The 17,895-nt window shown below is 60.1% G+C and overlaps 2 protein-coding genes across 5 annotated transcripts; one reads left to right on the top strand and one right to left on the bottom strand.

Annotated features, from left to right (window-relative positions):
* Positions 1-116: 116 nt before the first annotated feature.
* NHERF4 (NHERF family PDZ scaffold protein 4) lies at positions 117-7,820 on the top strand. 4 transcript variants are annotated; one of them, XM_075909760.1, is made up of 9 exons: positions 117-643; positions 2,030-2,057; positions 2,798-2,862; positions 3,676-3,887; positions 4,405-4,591; positions 4,710-4,846; positions 5,567-5,771; positions 6,105-6,301; positions 6,515-7,025. In XM_075909760.1, the coding sequence occupies exons 1-9, from the start codon at positions 628-630 to the stop codon at positions 6,821-6,823; spliced, it is 1,356 nt and encodes a 451-aa protein (XP_075765875.1). In that variant the 5' UTR covers positions 117-627; the 3' UTR covers positions 6,824-7,025. The 4 variants fall into 4 exon arrangements, with proteins under 4 accessions (XP_075765875.1, XP_075765876.1, XP_075765873.1 ...); XM_075909761.1 differs by having other exon boundaries at positions 2,030-2,149; XM_075909759.1 differs by lacking the exons at positions 117-643; positions 2,030-2,057 and adding an exon at positions 7,550-7,820 and having other exon boundaries at positions 2,174-2,862; positions 6,515-6,706.
* Positions 7,821-7,833: 13 nt separating this feature from the next.
* DRC12 (dynein regulatory complex subunit 12 homolog) lies at positions 7,834-16,057 on the bottom strand. The gene is given in 8 exon segments (XM_075909762.1): positions 7,834-9,935; positions 10,239-10,369; positions 11,319-11,411; positions 12,295-12,321; positions 12,324-12,401; positions 13,910-13,975; positions 14,985-15,064; positions 15,956-16,057. Coding segments are annotated over 7 exon segments (561 nt in total). The 5' UTR covers positions 15,052-15,064; positions 15,956-16,057; the 3' UTR covers positions 7,834-9,836.
* Positions 16,058-17,895: the final 1,838 nt, after the last annotated feature.

The following is a 17,895-nucleotide window of genomic DNA, read 5'->3' as shown; positions in this document are numbered from 1 at the left end:
GACGTCAGGACGGGCGGGGTGGGGGGCTTTTTGAGGACAGCAGGGGCTGGGATGTGCCATGCACATGGGGGCACAGTCTGGATGCAGTCGAGGGAGAAGGGAAGGGCCGGGGATTGCAGGGCGGAGGGACGGACAACAGAATCGTCCCTCTCCCGGGCTCCCTCCCCACGCCAGCCTGGGCCACTAATTAGAGTGGTTCCTCTGGTGGCCTGTGTCTGGGGGTCCCTGGGCTGATCCTCGGGAGCAGGGACCATCAAGCAGCCTCAGCGGAGGGTGGGGATTGGAGGGCCACAGAGACGGGCGGGCAGGCGAGCCGGAACTTGGCAGCCTGGATTCCTGGTTTCTTTTTCTCTCCCGAGGCGGGGGGGAGCCTGAACTCTTGGGTCCCTTCCCTGGCTGTGCCACTGCCTCGCTGCGTGACCCTGGCCAGGTCCGTTCACTCCCAGGTCCCGCGGCTGCTGGGCTGGCCGAGGTGAGACCCGGGAGGGCTCGGCGGAGGGGCACCGAGTTCCATGGGTGCAAGGGAGACTTGGCTTTGTTTAAACATTAAACCTCCGCATTCTTAAAGGAGGCGGGGAACCAGCTTCCCTGCCACTTCAGCCCGTACCTTGCACTCTGGCCACCGCCATGAAGCAGAAGCAAGGTTAGTAGCTGAGGCGCGGGGAGCAGCGGGGGAAGAAGGGTTGATTCTGAGGAACCCACCCCCCCACAAGTGCCCATGGCTTTCTTCAGAGCTCCCTGGGGGGTGGGGAGTGGAGTTCTTGGGGGGGCCCTAGTGTCTCCTCACTTGTGGATTCCAGGCAGCCCCTGCCAGCTCCAAGTGGCTGAGACTGCTCTGGGGCTGGTATTTGGGGGCTGACGGCACTCGCCCTGAGGAGTTCCTCTGCCTGTTGCCCTAAGCCAGCCCCTCATCCTGCGTCCCCCAAATGCCCAGACTTGCCCCCTCTTGCCCCTGGGGCGAGCGTGCCCCTGCACACCACAGCTCCCCAGTGCAGCAGCCGTACCCCATGAACCGGAGGTGAAGGTTGAGGGGCATTCTGCTGCTCTCAAAGCCCAGAGGTCAATGCTGCGGGCTGCACCCCCAGGGCTCTTTCCCTGCTGGCTGGGCTCCCTATGCTGAGCCTCTGCTCTCTGGCGATCGGTGGGGAGGCAAATTCCAGTCCCTGCTGGCCTTTGGGCACCCCCCTCTTTTACTGCAGTGCGTGGGCAGGGCTGCCAGCCGGCGTTCGCTGCAACTCCCCTGGGCTGTGCCATGTGGGAAGCGTCTCAGGCAATGGGGCACAGCCCCATTTGGTCCAGCAGCCACGCTGCCTGGATATCTGGATGGAGGGGCGGCAGGGTCAGACTTCAGGGGGGTGGCGACTGCTCAGCAGGAGCGACACTGAGTTAGTGGTGGAATGCTGCTTAACACCCCGCCCCCCCAAATCCCCCCCCCCCTCGTCGGCTGGCTCCACGGCCTAGGAGATTTTGAGCAGGTGCAAAAAGCTTGCAGGGGGTGAGAGCTGCAGACACCCACATCCTGCCGTCTCCGCTTAGGAGGCGGTGACCCTCTGAGCTGCATCTGATCACGGAGCCAGCTTGGGGCTCCAGCTGCCCTCTCCCCCTCTCTCGCCTGCTCGAGGCAGGTTTGGGCAGGGGCGGATGGAGCGGAGCTGTGGTGTGCACGGTGGAGGTTGTGGTCATGCTCTTGTGCACACGCACCAGGACAAGGTGGCCTCCCAGGAGCTGCCAGCCACCCTGGAATGGGGGCCAGGTCCAGCCCACGGGAAAGGAGGCATCTAAGATGTTTGTACCTCGTTAGTGTGGCTTTGTTTCCAGCCCTAGGAAGGGGACCCGCCATAAAAGACTGGTCAGTGTCCCTATGGGCCCCTCCTTGGCAAGTGCATGGCCGTGCCCTGGGGCAGGGTCTGCTGGCCCCAGGCTGGGGCCAGGCATCTGGATGGAGCCCAGCTGTGCCAAGCGGTGCACTGCACACGGCAATGTCAGGGCCCCTGGAGACCATCTGACCCCAGAGCCTTCTCTTTTGCAGGACTTGAGGACACCGAGGAGTTAACCCTGTAAGTGCTGAGCTACTCCTGTGTAGTTTGGTTTTGCTGGTCCCTGGCCAACTGCTCCCGATGCCTGGTGTGGGAGCGGGACAAATCCAGAGGCAGGTGGGACTACACTGTTCTCATGGGCTCCTGGGAACTTTCTGGGCACAGTGTGGCTCCTCCTTGCTTCACACCTGTGCCAAGGGAGACTCGCCATTTGCTGTTAGCAGTATGGGGGCCATGACACACAGTTGAGCAGTTTAGAGTTAGAGGGGGGTGGTGTACAGAGACACCAGTCACCCCTTGCAGCAGGAAGAGAGAGTGTCTCCAGCAGGACTGGACTCGTGGTCCGCTGCCTCCGGCTGTAGCCGATATTCGATGCCTCGGAGGAAGGCAGCACCTGGCTGATTGTCCCATGGTGCGTGGCAGGGACGTGAGTAGATTCCTTCCTGCCCCCTGAGATGGTCAACTCGCACCCTGAAGCCTCCACCTGCCTTGCCCTCCAAAGCCCTATGGGGTCCTTCTCCCGGCCCCTCGGTCTATATGAACACTGGAGCCTGCGGGTCAGGGTCCCCCAGGGAAGGAGACAGCAGCTGTGGCACCTCGCGCCTGCTCCCCTTGAAGTTCTGGGCTCCAGGGGGATGGGTCTGCAGTTCCCTGCTGCAGGGGCCCAGGCCAGCCGCTGCCCATGTGGCTGGGGTGAGGTGCCCGGCGAGCCGGAGGGGGCGTGGCTGCTGTGGCTTGACTCTCCTGTCTTATCGTTTCAGGAAATTTGAATTCAACCCCAAAGATGGGATTGATAACCCAGCCCTGTGCCTGGCAGAGGACTCCGGTGAGCGGCTGCCCTGGCTCGCCGCGGGCCGGCTTGTTCCTCTTCAAGAGCAAACGGAGGAAACTAGGCTCAGCAGCATTTCTCCCCCTGAGGGCCACGCCGGGTGCTGTTTGCACGGGGGTGGGATAGGACGGGGGGTAGACCCAGCCTGTGGAGCGAGACCGCCCACCAGCAGGGGGTCTTGCAGCCCCGTGAGTGAGCAGAGCTGGGGCACTCGGGTGCAGAAGGAGCAATCCCCTCTTCTGTTTGAGAGACCTGCCCGCAGCGCCCCCCTCTGCGTGCACACACTTGGATTGGAAGCCTTGGCCTGCGCGGCTCCTACACCCCTCTGGCTGGGGGCAGAGCCCTGGCCCGAGGCTGGCTTGCAGGGCGTCTCTTTGCTGCTGTTTTTCTGGGGAGGGGTCAGGGAGTCTTGTCTGTGCGTCTGGCAATGCTGAACTGAGGGAGACCTGACCCCCAAGCCCTCGCCCCCTGCGTATGGAAGGGTGAAACCAGAGGGGAACTGTCCCTGCCGAGAGGCAATCACGTGCAGGGAGGCCCCACAGGTGCACGGACGCATTTGCACCCGCAGTGTGACACGAATATGTATGTGCACAGACACGAGGACGTGCACGTGTGCACTGCAATGTGCCTAAGCACCGGTGGGCGGGTGTGTGTCCTAAGTACAGGTGAGCCTGGGCATATTAGGACTTCAGCAGGCATGGGGGGGGGAGTACCCCAGATCGCTAATATCTCGACAAGCTTACTGATTCCTTCCCCATGTTGCCGACCCCCTCCCCCCCGTGGGATTCACAGGCTCTCTTCTCCCCTCAGATACAGAAGGGGCAGAGGCGCCGCGGTTCTGCCTGCTGACCAAAGGCAATGGGGAGAGCTTCGGGTTCTGCCTGCACCAGGAGGTGGGGAACCCGGGGCACATCGTCCGGCAGGTGGAGTGCGGGGGCATGGCCCAGCGCAGGGGCCTGCAGGACGGGGACCGGATCCTGGAGGTGAACGGGGAATACGTGGACAACATGGAGCACTTCAGGGTGAGGCGTCGAGGCCTGTGACGAGCACCGTCAGCTCAGCCTGGTCACCGGGGGGTGAACTGGACTGGACCCATCTGATTGGCCAGGGCAGGGGCCAGAAGAAACCTGCACCATAGCATCTGGCTCCAGAGCCCAGCTCCCCTGAAGCGCCAGCGTGCGGAGAGCGGGGCTTTGGTTCCAGTCGATCTCCCAAGGGGAGCGGGGTGGCTCCTGTGAATTGAGTTGGCTGGGTCTCAGCTCGATGCCTCGTGTCCACGTCTCAAACAGCCGCCTCCCCGGGCACTGCCTGGCTCCGTGCATTGACCCAAAGCACACGCAGGCCAGGGCAGAGCCGGTTCTCTGTCCTAGCCGGGGTGAGTCGCCTTGGCAGGGCCAGGTTGGCAGGCGTGCCCTGCTGCTGCCCGGGTTCTCCCTGCCCTGTGTCCAGAGGGCTGCCGATCTGCCGGCATGGCTCCCTCCTAAGACCCGAGCTTGGAGCCCGCCTGGCCATGGCCCATGTGTGTGGGCTGCCTTGCAGGTGGTGCAGAAGATCAAGGCCAGCGGTGACCAGGTGGCCGTCGCAGTCCTGGACGGCCGTGCCTACGAAGTCGCAAAGGCCCTGGACAAGAATCTGGCAGAGCTGTTGCCGCACCGCGCCGGGCCGCGGCTCTGCCACGTCGTGAGGGACAAAACCGGCTTCGGCTTCCGTGTTTCAGCTCCAGAAGGTAACCCCCCCTCCCCCGGCAACCTTCAACCCCCCGCCCGTGCAGCCTGTGCGTATCCCACTGCCTGTTTCCCCGCGGCGGCGCCGGGCGCTCCCCCACCGCTCTGCTCCCCTCGCAGGCGTGAAGGGCACGTTCCGGCTCGCCGTGACGACCGGCAGCCCAGCGGACAGGGCGGGTGTCCCCCCAGACTCCTGGCTGCTGGAGCTCAACGGGGCCAGCGTGAGGAACTACACGTACACCCAGCTCACCAGAAAGGTACGCGGGCGGGGGGGCCGTCCCGCCGCCATCCTGGCGCTTCCCCCCAAAAGGAGACATTTTCTCTTGCTGATGATCTTTGGCAAGAGTAGAGCGGCCACGCCAGTGGGGGGTAGGGCAGCGGGGGCAAGTGGGGATGCAAGCAGAGCCAGAGCGGGGAGGAGGGGAGCAGTATCCCTGCGTGCGGGACCCCCTCAGAGCTCCAACAACCAGGCAACAACATAGAGGGGGGGCTTGGTTGAGTGGCTGGGGGGGGGGGTTCCCATTTTCCCTCTGGGAAGTATGGTCCCATGCTACCTCCCTGTTCTCCTGCTTGGCCTCTCCTCCTCCTTCTGCTTGTCCCTCCCCCTCCCTCTCTCCCACCGCTCTCCATGACAGTCGCGCAAGGCAGGCAGCGTCTGCCTGTCTGTCTGCAGTCACAGATCCAGTGGCCGTCCAGCGGCCCCGCTCAGCAGACAGCAGTGGACTGTTCCCTGAGACGACGGGCCCTTGGGTGATGCCCCAGTGCCGGGTTCTCCCCACACTCCGGGCTCTGAATTCTGCCTCCGCCAGCTCTATGTGAGGGAAGGACTGTCCGTCTGGAGGGGCAGTTTGCCCTGCCCCTGGTCTCCAGGCTGTGTCATGGCTTATACCCCGCAGTGGGGGAGGCAGGGGGCCCTGTGCTGGCCCTAACCAGGCCCATGTGGCTCGCTTTGCACCCGTGTTTTCCGTCGGTGCCAGCTCAAGCACAGTGGCGGCAAAGTGACCTTGCTGGTGATAGACGACGAGTCGGAGGAGTTCTACCGGCTGCAGGGCGTCAGGGTCATCGCTGCCATGGCCGATGCCACCACGCTGCCCTTCAAGGCCAGGAAGCTGCACATGGTGAAAGGCCCGGATGGCTACGGGTTCCTGCTGAAGGAAGAGAAGTGCAGCTCGGGGAGGACAGGTAAGGTGGCCGAGGAGGGAGAGGCAAAGCCCGAGAGAGGGCTGAGCACAGGCCTGGGAGCTCGGAGCTCTTGAGTTCTGACCGTGACCCCTTAGGGGCTTGCCAAGGTCACCCCACTTGTGCCTCAGTTTGCCCATCTATAAAAGGGGGATATTGTCCCTAATGGCCTCTTTCCTGTGAGGATCAATGCGTTTAGCTGGAGGGGCCAACCCCACCACATGGTCCCTCTCAGTAAAGAGAGTTCAGCTTCTGTCTCAAACACACACTCTAATTCTCACTGACTCTCTTCTCCCTCTTCCTCTCTCGCGCTGGGTCGCCGCCGCACACGCACAGGCCAGTTCCTGAGCGAGGTGGATGCGGGGCTGCCAGCGGACAAGGCAGGGATGAAGGAAGGGGACCGGATCCTGGCCGTGAATGGTGAGGACGTGGAGAAGCTGGGCCACCAGGAGGTAGTGGACAGGATCCGCGCCGGCGGCAACCAGGTGACGTTGCTGGTCATCGACCCGGAAGGAGACAAATTCTACAGCTCGGTACGTCCCGGGCCAGCAGGCTTGCGGTGCCGCGGGAGGGAGAAACGCCTGCCCTGCAGCAGCCCTGCAGATAGTCTCCCTGGGCCCCCTCTGCCATGGCGGGGTCACTGGCCGTGCGGGATGCCAGGACAGAAGGACCTTGGCAAACATGGCTCCTCCCTTCCCCTTCTGCGGGATGCTCTCCCCGGCTCAGGCCCACGCTTGGTTTTCCAGATGGGCCTGTCGCCACTGCTGTTCTCTGAAGAGGGGCCCCCTCTCCCCACGGATCCCACCTGTCCCATCACGCCTCAGGGGAACAGCGCGCCCGCCAGCACGCCCTGCCTCTGCCTCCCCGACCGGGGGCCGGAAGGGCGCGGATTTCAGCAGCAGATTGTCACCGACGAGCCAGAGGTCTTCACCACACAGGCAAGTCCCCAGCAGCCTGAGCGCCAGGGGTGGCCGAACAATGTCAGCCTGACCCACACACCCCCAGCCTGGCTGGAGGCCCCAGACAGCGCCCCTCTGGCACGACTCAAGCTCTGAGCCTTGCATCCCGCCCCCAAGACAGCGGGCCTCTCTGTGTCCCTGGCTGCCTGTGCCCGGAATCCTGAGCTGCCTCCCCACCACTGGTTTCATTGCCTAACTGAGGCAACGTTTGGGGTGGGGTTGGGAGGTGAACGATTGGGAGCAGCATTCCCTTTAATCTGAGTGCTGCCCCGGAGAGATTCGGGTGCTGTCCAGCGGATTAGCAGAGCACCGTCAGCCGGCAGTGTATGTTTCCATTGGTGGTGCACAGCAGCACATGCCTGGGTGCACAAAACAAAATTTATTCTGCACCTGGGTGGAAAAACTTAGAGGGAGCCTAGGCTGGGAGTCAGAGCTCCTGGGTTCTAGTCTCCTTGCATTCGCTAACGTGCCCCGGTGAAGGGCCGTGGGCTCCTCAGTCGGCTGAGGCGGGGCAGAGCCTCCCGGCGTGGTTATTAGAGGGGCTAGGTGGAAAAGCGTTGCCATCCAGAGCCCTGGGCTGCAGTGGAGCTGCCCTAGACAGTGGGCACAGGCGGGTGCCGTGGGCTACTCTGGCCAGACGAGCCCGGCCGTGGGCAGGCAGAGGCTACTCTTGCTGGGCCAGGCCACCGGTTAATTGGGAAAGCTGATGCTTACGGGTTAACCACAGACATCCCTTCTTCCCCTCCCCACACGCCAGCTGGATCCCCCCTCCCTGCTCCTTCCCCAGTCACCGCGGCGCTGTGCTTTCTCCGTTCCACGCAGGGGCCGCGACGTGAGGAATCAAAGGGGCTGAGCCAGTCCTGCTAGCCACGCGACGCTGGGCCCGGGGGCTGAGCGCCCTCGCCGCGGCTTCAACCCTCGGCCCTGACCACGCCGTTTTGCACAAACGATAAACTTGCACGTTGATTCTTCCCGTGCTACGAGCGCCTGGGCTGCTGCTCCGCCAATCATCTGATCTTGGGACTTCCCCTGCTGCCTCTCCTGTGCTCAGTCTCAGAGATTCAGGTCGGGCCCAGCACGGGAGCAGGCCCCAGGCCGGCGAACCAAGGAGGCCTCACATTTAAGGAAAGCAGGGCGGAGGCATGGTGCCTCTTTTATTGACAGACACAGCAGCACCATCTCGTCTCCCCTGTGGCCAGGGGGAGCACAGCAACGGAGCACGTAGGAGAGGGCTTCACAGACGGGGAAGTGGCTGCACTGGGCCCTGGGGTGACGTGTGGCGAGACGCTGATGTTAGAGGCACTGGAGCTGGGGACTGGTGGCCCACTGGCTGGGGGAGGGGGGGGCTGGGGACTAAGAGTGAAGAGAAAGCTGGGGAGGAAAGAGCAGCAAGTTATGCACAGGCGGGAGGGAGGCGAAACCTTGTCGTAGAATCCCAGGGCTGGAAGAGACCTCAGGAGGCATCAGGTCCAGCCCCCTGCTCTAGGCAGGACCAATCCCAACTAAATCAACCCAGCCAGGGTTTTGTCAAGCCGAGACTTAAACACCTCCAGGGATGGAGATTCCACCCCCTCCTTAGGGAACCCATCCCCGTGCGTCACCACCCGCCTAGTGAAATAGTTTTTCCTAATATCCAACCTGGACCTTTCCCACTGTAACTTATGATTATTGCTCCTTGTTCTGCCATCTGTCACCACTGAGAACAGCCTCTCTCCATCCTCTCTGGAACCTCCCGTCAGGAAGCTGAAGGCTGCTCTCAAATCCCCCCTCACTCTTCTCTTCTGCAGACTAAAGAAACCCAACTCCCTCAGTCACTCCTCATAGGTCATATGCTCCAGCCCCCTTATCATTTTGGTCGTCCTCCGCTGGACCCTCCCCAATGCGTCCACATCCTTTCTGGTGTGCGAGGCCCCGAATTGCACACAATACTCCAGATGTAGCTCACCAGCGCCAAATACAGGGGACTGATCACTTCTCTGGATCTGCTGGCAATGCTCCTCCTAATGCCCCCTAATATGCCATTAGCCTTCTTGGCTACAAGGGTGCCCTGTTGACTCACATCCAGCTTTTGCTGGTACAAAGTTGCATGGAGGGGCTGGCTCCAGGGACTTGCGTGGCTGGTGGAAGGTCTTTTGCAAGCAGGCCTGGGAGCGCTTAGCCATGGCTAATCAGAGGCCGTGGGGGATGGGAAGCGTCCATTTTGCTGCAGCCAGGGCTGACGCTGCGGGTATCTTTTATTCTTACTTTTACAGTGGCCAGCAGCCTCTCCATCTCCCCTGCTCATGCTGAGCTTGGCTGGGAAGGACCTTTCTGGGGATCAGAGACTTGGCTTCCACCCAGGGGCCTCTCTCTGACACGGGCTTTAGATACCCATCGGTCGCAGCTCCTCAGCGAGGGGGGGGATCCAAGCTGGCCCCTTGCTTGTCGGGACTGGTGAGCTAGGATCTGTGGTGGTCCTGCCACGGGGGCAGTGTGTCTGGCTCGAGTGATGGAGCAGAGAGCAGGGCCAGCAGTTGCATGACCTGGCCTGACCGTGCACGGTCCCAACGAGGCGCTGTCACTCCTGCTGGCGAAGGAGCTGGCCCCTTGGCTTGTGCTGGACACACCTACCCCCTTTCCTTCTGCGCCCCCCCAGCCCAGCAGCTCCTCCCATCCCCCCACTGGGTGGGAGCAGGCTCCCCCATGCTGCTTTTCTTCTCTGTTTACACAATTAAAACAGAACTTTCAAAACCCATGGAAGCTGCTGCTGATCGGAGAAGCCGTGAACCCGGCTGGGCTCTGTGGGAAGGGGCGGGAGGGAGGGAGTGTGCGAAGGGAAGGAGGGATCAGCAATGAAACCGAGGAACAAAGTGGAGACAGGCTGAACTGTTCTGCTAGCGGGGGGGGGGAGGGGGGGGCAAGGTGAGCTGGGCCTGGTGTCAACAGAGCTGCCTTAGAGGATGCTGGTCCCCAAGGCTGTTGATCCAGCTCTGTCCCCTAGCACTAAGCCCACCCAGGAAGGAGAATATCTGCAGGTCCTGCCACACCGCCCATCCCAGCTGCCACTCCTGGGGGGGTTAGCGCTTGGCCATGATGGGGCCTCCATGTGGCCCCTTGTCCCAGCACACCGCTAGGGCCCTAGATCTCCAGGGGACTGAGTCCGAACTCGCTCAGCCTCTCTTTGTACTCCGTGTGCATGGCGGTGGCGTCCTTCTCGGTCCAGGCTGCCCTGGAGGGGGAGGACAGAAAAGCAACGGGTGAAGAACAGCTGCTAAGGTGGGCAGGGCTCTTGTGGGGCAGGTGGCTAGGGGAGGATGCTCTGGAGCTGGGTGCCTAGATGCCATGGTGAGGGGCACCCTGGGAGCACACTGAGCAGATGCCAGCAGGGAGCCACTCTGGGTATTTGGAGGTAGGACCCCCAGCTCTGTGGAGCAGCAGGTTCCTCTGAGACGAGGGCGATTCTCCTCCCCCAACCCTGGCAAACTCTGGGCTCCCCTGGGCTTGGCGCCAGCCCCCCGGCCCAGCCACTCACGTGCAGGATCTTTTCATACTCTGTCTCCATGGCGTCGATTCTGCCCCGCAGCTCGGAGATGGGCCGGTCCTTCTCCCCCCGCAGCTGCTCCCCCTCCTCCTGGGCCCGCTGGGTAGCCTGGTGGCAAGTTGCTGCGGGGGGGAAGAGAGCAGGAACGAGGGTGGCGCGGGAACGCTGAATCGCTGCTGGGGATGGTAGGCTGCAGCGCCCACAGCGGGGACCTGGCTGTCTCAGCGGGGAGGAGCCAGGCTGCAGCCAGGGCTGGCACGGCCTCGCGTGCAGACGAGCCGCCGCGCTTGGGTCACTGACAAAGCGCCCTCTGCCAGGCCGCAGGCTGCTGGGCAGTGGCATCGAATTCGAGGCAGGGTGTGGAGAGAGCCCGCGCTCTGCATCAGCGAGCACATCACCCAGGTGGGGTCCAGCAGGGGAGAGAGCTGAGCAGCGTTTCCCCAGCGGGGACAGGAAGTGGCCTGAGAGTGTTGGGGGTGGAGATGGGGGGAAATTTGCCCCCCTACCCCACCAGAACCACCCCACCCAAGGCTCCAGGGCTGTGACACCAGAGGCAGCGGCGGGACCCTTGCTGGCAGGAGGTGCCTGAGCAGAGAGCGGAGCCCGGCGTGGTTTGTCAGCCAGGAGGGCCCCTAGGAAGGGGGTTCTGCAGGGTGGGTTTCCCTAGGGCTGAGGCTGGTGGCAAAGTGGAATCAGCTGGCCGCCTCCTCGTGGGCTCGGCAGAGAATGCCGGGCTGAGAGGCGCCCAGGCGACAAGATGGAAGACGGGATCCCACCATTGACCGTTCCCTTTGGGCGAGTGTCTCTAAAGTGCCGCGGGCCGGAGGGACCAGCCAGGACCCCGTGGACAGCAGGAGAGACGGGGTCCCAGCCTGGATTCTGGGGGCTCCCCCGAGCCCGCGGAGGGGAAACGCAGCCGGTCCCAGAGAGAGGCACGTTCCCAGAACCACCATTCAGCAGAATCTCAGACATTCTCGCTGGCTGGCGCGCACGCCCTTGCTTTGGGGGGAGGGGAAGGAGGCTGTGACCCACCCCGCCGGCCTGGGGCGCCTCCCTTCACCCCAGAACTACCGAGCTGCTCCTGGAGCTGCTTTGTCTCTGTCTCCAGCTGCTGCATGCGGGTCTCAGTCTGCCGCTGGAGCTCCTGGTGCTGTCGGATCATCTCTGAGCATTGGGGGGAGGGGAAGATACCGAACGTGGTGACAGAGAGGGACAGAAAGGCAGCCCAAGAGGCCTGCTCCCCTCCTGTCTGTCACAGGCTCCCCTAAGGCCCTTTTCTGTAAGCGTTCCAGCCTCGCCGAGAGACTCGGGGCAGGCCCAGGCTCACACGGCGGCTGCAGCAAAGCAGAGGCTTGAACCCAGGGCTCAGGTGATCACCGCACCCCCTGTCCTGCAGAGGCCTCCTGGTGGTGGGCCCCACCCCTCCCACCAGTGCTAGGGGCACCGGGGCTGCGAGTGGGGAAGCGTCCCCGAGGGGAATATGGCCCGTAAGCCCGACTGCGGGGAGACACCGCAGTGTAGGGTTTGGCACTGCCCAGCTCACGCACCCTGGCTCAGCTTTGCCTTCTAGGAAAAGCCCTGGCAGGGCTGGAGCTGTTGCTAATGGGAAAGGCCAGTGTGGGCCTGCCACGTTGGGGGTCTGGGGACAAAGACTGAGGCCCTAGAGCCCGCAGCTGGGGGCAACCCTCCCCTGACGCCGAGGGTGAGCACGGCCCAGTACAGCCCGAGGGGCGCCGCTCTGTGGCGATGGATGGAGTGGGAGGCCCATGCCGTTCCCAAGCCCAGTTGTTCTCCGTTCGTGTGGGCCGGGCGCCCACGCGGCTGGCGGGAACGGAGCCCCTGGCCTTTGGCTGCAGCTGCCTCTGCCTCCTTGGGAAGAACTGGGGGGGTTCAGGCACCCCTCCAGCCTTGGACAGCAGCCAGCTGCAAGTGCCCGCTCTCCTCCCCCAGCCTCCCTCTCGGTGGAAGGAGTGTGGAGGGGTGTCCCGGTAAAGCGGCAGCACGCCACAGCCCACGAGCTCCAGGCAACAGCAGCCCAGCCCCTCACCTTCATAAATATCCTTCTTGTCGTCCGCTCCTGCTCTCGCTCCAGCAGCCTTCGCTTGAGTCCTTCCCCGTCGGCCTTGGCCTGCCTGGCCACGTCCCGCCAGAGGGCTGCCAGCGGCAGAGACACATCCCTTAGCCGAGAGGGTGGAACATCCTCCCCTCGCGTCACGTGCTGCCCCCGGCAGGTACCCCGCGGGGTTGCCCTTGGAGTATTTAGGGAAGGGATGGATACACCTATGTGCTTCCCTGTGAGCTCAGGACTGGAGCCATGGGAAGTGCAAAGAACCACAGTGCATGGCATGTCTCTCCCCCCTTCCCTGCTTACTGCTCAGAGGGCCTTTTGGAGCGGCCCGAGATGACGGTGTTTCAGTGCAAGGTGCCCGTGGTGATCACTGTGTCTCAGTGCGGCGGGGCGGGGAGCAGAGCAGGGGACATACCTGGTCACCGGCAGGTCCCTGCACTTTTCCCAAACTCCAGGGCTCAGATACTCCCAAAGATTTAAGCACTTGGGGTGCATGTACACAGCGGGGCTTACCTCGAAATAAGCGATGCAAATTGAGCAATGTCAATTGCGTAGCTTATTTCAAAACTGAGAGCGTCTCCACAGCACTTCTTTCGAAATAGAGCACGCTTCCCGCGACTTCCCTTACTCCTCGTACCATGAGGGTTACAGGAGTCAGAGTAAGAAGTCCTCCAGCTTGACAGTATTTTGCATTATTTCAAAATTGCTGGCTGGCTGGGTGGACACAGACTGTTATTTCAGAAGAACACTAGTTATTTCGAACTAATATTGCTGTGTAGATGTATCCTTACTGTTCACTGGTTCAATGGGAATTAGGCACTTAAATACCTCTGAGGATCTGGGCCCAGCTTATTAACCACGATGCCTTGGCCAGATTCATTCACATGTCTGACCTCCTGGCTACACAGGTTACAAAAAAACTTCCTGTTTTGAACAAGAGCAGGTTTTTTTGTAAATCAAAACTGGGTGAATTTCTGAAGTTCTAGTGACGCAGAAGCCACCACAACTCTTGGTAAGTTGTTCCCATGGTTAATTACCCTTGACCATGTGTGATCTGCTTCCCTACAGGCCTCCCTTGCACTTTCAATAGCAGGGTGCTATTTTTCTTCACTTCCTGTCCTAAGCTGTTGCATAGTATCCCGGAGCCTTGTGAAACAGCTGCTGCGCTCCACCCCAGGGGTGGCTGCATTCTGAGTCTGGGGGAGGGGGAGAAAGAGGGGGAGGGACTCCTAGGCATAATTATAAAGCCGTTCAGAGGTTCTTCCAGTGGAAAGGGGCTGAGAGAGATAAATCACTAGGCCTGAGGCTGATTCTGTCCACACTTACAGTGGCAGAACTCACTGACCTTGCTGGAGTGATTTCAGATTTACATTGGCGTAACGAAAACTGAGCACCGCTGGGCTGCTTGCTATGAAAGCTGGCGCCTCTGATGAGAATCAGGGGATAGTGACTGATCCCATATGGGAAACTCGCTAGCTCCCAGGAGCTGTCTCCCCTGTGAAGGGAGAGAGCTCCCCTCTGTTTGATCTTCCACCTGGGACCAAGCCCCAGTGGAGTGGGACACATGTCCCCTGGAAGGATCAAAGGCTCTTACCCAGGTTCTCTTTCAAGATGTCCACTTCCAGGGCTGCTTTCCTGTATTTCTCTTCCACTTCGTTTTCTGCGGTGAGCGAGACAGAGACGGTTATTGCCAATCTGACGCAGAGGATGAGAGAAACTCTAGGTCAGGATGGCCTGGAATCCTGCTTCTCCCTTCTCCTCCGCTGGTGCAGCTGGATCGTCAAGCCCAGTAACCAGAAACAGGGCCAGATTTTCCAGAGATCTTCACTCCCATGTAGGCATCTGAATAAGGGCCAGATTTCTGACAGGGCTCAGCCCCCAGTGACTCCCTCTCTGATGTGTGGGGCCAGCTTTTTCTGCCTGACCTGCACCTTTCAGGAGGTGCTTTTTTGGACAATCTGTCCCATAGCACCCGCTTGCCCTGCTGCCGTGTGAAGAGTAGGAATCAGATCTACCACCATGTAGGAACCAGGGACTCCAAACCGTCGCCCGGGCCGGCCAGTGGGAATAATCCAGTGCAGTGCCCTAACCATGCCACTTCGGCTGGGGAGCGTGTCCTGGTGGTAGCCAAGAGGAAAGCCTGCTTGGGGTTATGCAGAACATTTCCCTGGAAACCACTGAAATTGGCTAAGACCGAGTCTCCTGGACATGTAAGTGCTCAGGAGTTCCCTCCTAGCAATCTTCCGGCATCTCTGTCCCTACGGCGCAAGGCAGGGTGCTTCCATTTTAAAGGCCCCGGTGGGAGAATCAGGGGCCTGAGAGGTCCAGTCTCTGATTTGTAGCTTCCGCCTGGCTTGGGAGGTGATTAACCTGGTAGGAAAGGCCCTTGGATGGTTCTCATCTGCCTTCTGGTTCTCATCAGCACGTAGGAGCGGCTGTGCTGTGGCCCAGCCAGGGCTCGGGGCTGGGGGAGGGAGGATGAGAAAGCACTAGAAATGTTGTCCCACTGAGGAATGTTGTCCCACACATTCCAGCAGCCCAGCGTTCCCAGCTTGGGCTCCCTGGGGCCTGCAGCCAAGTCAGTCTCTGGCACTAGGCGTGGGGTGTCGGGGCACAGAAACAGGGGGACAGAGGAATCTTCTGGACTGGCTGCCGGGATCCAAGCTCACCTGCCACACTCTTCTTTTTCTTCTGTTTCCCTCCCGTCTTTCCTTTGCCTCTGTTCCTTGGGGCCATTGTTTGTTTCCTTCTGCAAATCGAAATTGACAAGACATATTGACCGCTGTGCTTTGCTCTTCCCCAAGGACCGCTCCCTGGAGACGTGTCTGTGCCGGCCCCTGCTGGAGATGAGGTAGCGGCCTGGAGAAGCTGTTGAAAATTTGGCACGTCCTGTGCTCCTAAGACACACAGAGCAAACGGAAATACATGGTGCGCCTGGCATCCACAGCGTCTATATAGCTAGGTCTGTTTTGGTCAATTTCACAGCCGTAGGGTTTTTAAAATGGTAAGTTCCATGAATTTAGCTATTTGCATCTGAAAGGCCAAAGTGTTGTAGTTGTCGGGGTCCTGATCCAAAAATGAGTTGGGGGGGGGGTCGCAAGGTTATTGTAGGGGCAGTTTGCAGTATTGTTCCCCTTACTTCTGTGCAGCTGCTGGCAGCAGCATTGCCTCCAGATCTGGCCAGCAGCAGCAGCACAGCAGTAAGGAAGGCGTGGGGGAATGTGGTCACCCATACTTCAACCGCCACCACTTACTACCCCCAGCTCAGAAAGCAGCAATACAAAGTAAGGGCGACACGGGTAGGGTCTTGCCGCCCTTACTTCTGCGCTGCTGCTGGCGCAGTGCTGCTTTCTGAGCTGGGCACCCGGCTAACATTACACTCCTACCACTCGCGTCACGCAGGCAGTTGTCTCTGCACTCAGCCCCCAGCTCGCGGTAGCCGCGTACGTGCCCCAGCTCTCAGTGCACCAGTTCCAAAGCGGCTCGGTACTTTTCCCTCCCGCTTTTGGCTCTGAGTCTGAGCTTCCTTGTGCAAAGGGAAGTAAAGCCACGGACGTCAGTGGGCATGCCCCCGCTCGACGCTGCCACACCGCGGCCCAGCATCCCGTCCTCCGCACTCGGCCCCAGCTCCGTCACACACCTGTCGCTGCAAACGGTGCCGCTTCCATAAACGTGGTGCCCCCCGCACCCTGCACACAGCACGGTGATCTCTCTGCAGTGCTGTCCGCCCCAGATTTCAAACCACTAGCAACCAGCTGGGGCCGGCGGAGACACAGACAGGGGAAGTGACTCACCTGGGGCCACAAAGGAAATCAATATGAACTGAAAATAGAGTCTTGACTCCCAGGCCCTGGCTTAACCATTAGGCTCCGCTCCTCTTGCTTGTCACATTCCATTTTCCTGCCTTCACATCATCAGTATTTTGCTGCTCTTTTTGATTAGGTGGCTCTCAGTGGAACTCCAAAGAGGGAAAGGCTTTTAAACAGTAATTTCCGCTCAAGATGCCATTAACTCCCCTTGAATACCTGGAAGCGAAGCACTTATTATTTCTTGATATGCCGCAGTTATCCAACAAGAAACGTAACCAACAAAAAACGTTACCCTGGGTGAGTAGCACCGGGCAAGCCAATCAGGGGTGAGGAGAACCAGTAGCTTGGTGTTGGGAGCCTATCCTGGCAGGGCAAGACAAGGCTTTTATATTGCTAGGCAGCAGCCCCATTTGCTGCTATGGTGACCAAGGAAAGCTTGGCAGCGATGGACTCCAGCAGGAGGGGTAAACCACTGAACAGGAACTGGCAGCTTTGCAACCGGGCTGCCTGTGAGCCGTCAAAGACAGAGAAGCCTGGACGGCCAAGGCGGTGAAAGGGGAGAAGACCCGGCAAACGCAGCGTCACCCCGTGTCTCGCACCCTCACACAAATGCAGGCCAGCAGTGGCACGTAACGTGACGGGCACCGTCACACAAATGGACAGAGTGGCCCTCGCTCCGTCTTGCACACGCGTACACACACACTTTCTACACACACGCACGCACACACTTTCTACAGTTCACACAGACACACGCACACACACACTTTCTACAGTTCACACGCTTTCTACACATACACACAAACACACACTTTCTACACACACGCACGCACACGCTTTCTACAGTTCACACACTTGCTACACATGCACACCCACGCTTTCTACAGTTCATACACACTTTCTACACACACTTTCTACGCACATGCACACCCACGCTTTCTACAGTTCACACACTTTCTACACATGCACACCCACGCTTTCTACAGTTCACACACACTTTCTACACACACTTTCTACACACACACACACACACACACACACACATGCTTTCTATAGTTCACAATGCAGCCCTGGCCAGGCCTAAGCCCACGGTTCTTGGGTGTTGTTAGTCACTGCAGAAATCTCAGGAGCAATACTGTGCAGCAGCATTAATGGACTAGAGCTGAATCCTAGTCTAGATCAAGAAGGTAATGAAACTTGAAAGCCACAAAGGGGAACTTGTCCTCATATCTAAACCTATAGGGATTCCCCTCCCCCCCCAACCCTGATTGTTTTTGGGCTAACAGGGGTGGCACTTGCCTTAGGTCTTACATGTATATACACCCTTGCACCTTGCTTTGCTTTCTTTGCAGTGTGGCACTGGTCAACACACTTTCCCATTATGTACCTCAGTTTCCCCATGTGTCAAATGAGGATCATAGCGATCCACAGCCCTGGGGAAGCATGAGGGTTCATTAATGTCCATGGACCACATAGAAAATAAAAATGTGATACAATCGGAGCCGGTTCTTTGGCTGGCGTCTAGCCATACTGATGCTGGCCCTCAACGTGTTAGCCTCAATAGGGAAATCCAAGGTTCCCTCTAAGCTACATGACAGAACCGTCCTGCAGTTGCTTAATGAGCCTTGCCTCGGGGCTGCGCACGGAGCTGCCTGGCTGGAGGAGAACACTTCTCTCTGAGCTACAGCAGCCGCTCCCTGCTGAGGACAGAGCAGCGAGTCTCTCTTAGCTGGCAGGGAAAAATTCTACCCTCACTTTAATTCTGGCTCAATGA

Source organism: Pelodiscus sinensis, chromosome 26 (assembly GCF_049634645.1).
Source record: "Pelodiscus sinensis isolate JC-2024 chromosome 26, ASM4963464v1, whole genome shotgun sequence".
Classification (NCBI taxonomy): Eukaryota; Metazoa; Chordata; order Testudines; family Trionychidae; genus Pelodiscus; species Pelodiscus sinensis.
This window is presented reverse-complemented; position numbering and strand designations above follow the sequence as displayed.

Excerpts from the sequence above, each read along its gene's own strand:
- NHERF4 (XM_075909758.1), top strand. The coding sequence starts at position 2,574 with ATGAACACTGGAGCCTGCGGGTCAGGGTCCCCCAGGGAAGGAGACAGC. Across the intron at positions 3,888-4,404 it reads ACAACATGGAGCACTTCAGG|GTGGTGCAGAAGATCAAGGC; the intron begins GTGAGGCGTCGA and ends GCTGCCTTGCAG. Across the intron at positions 6,302-6,514 it reads GAGACAAATTCTACAGCTCG|ATGGGCCTGTCGCCACTGCT; the intron begins GTACGTCCCGGG and ends TTGGTTTTCCAG.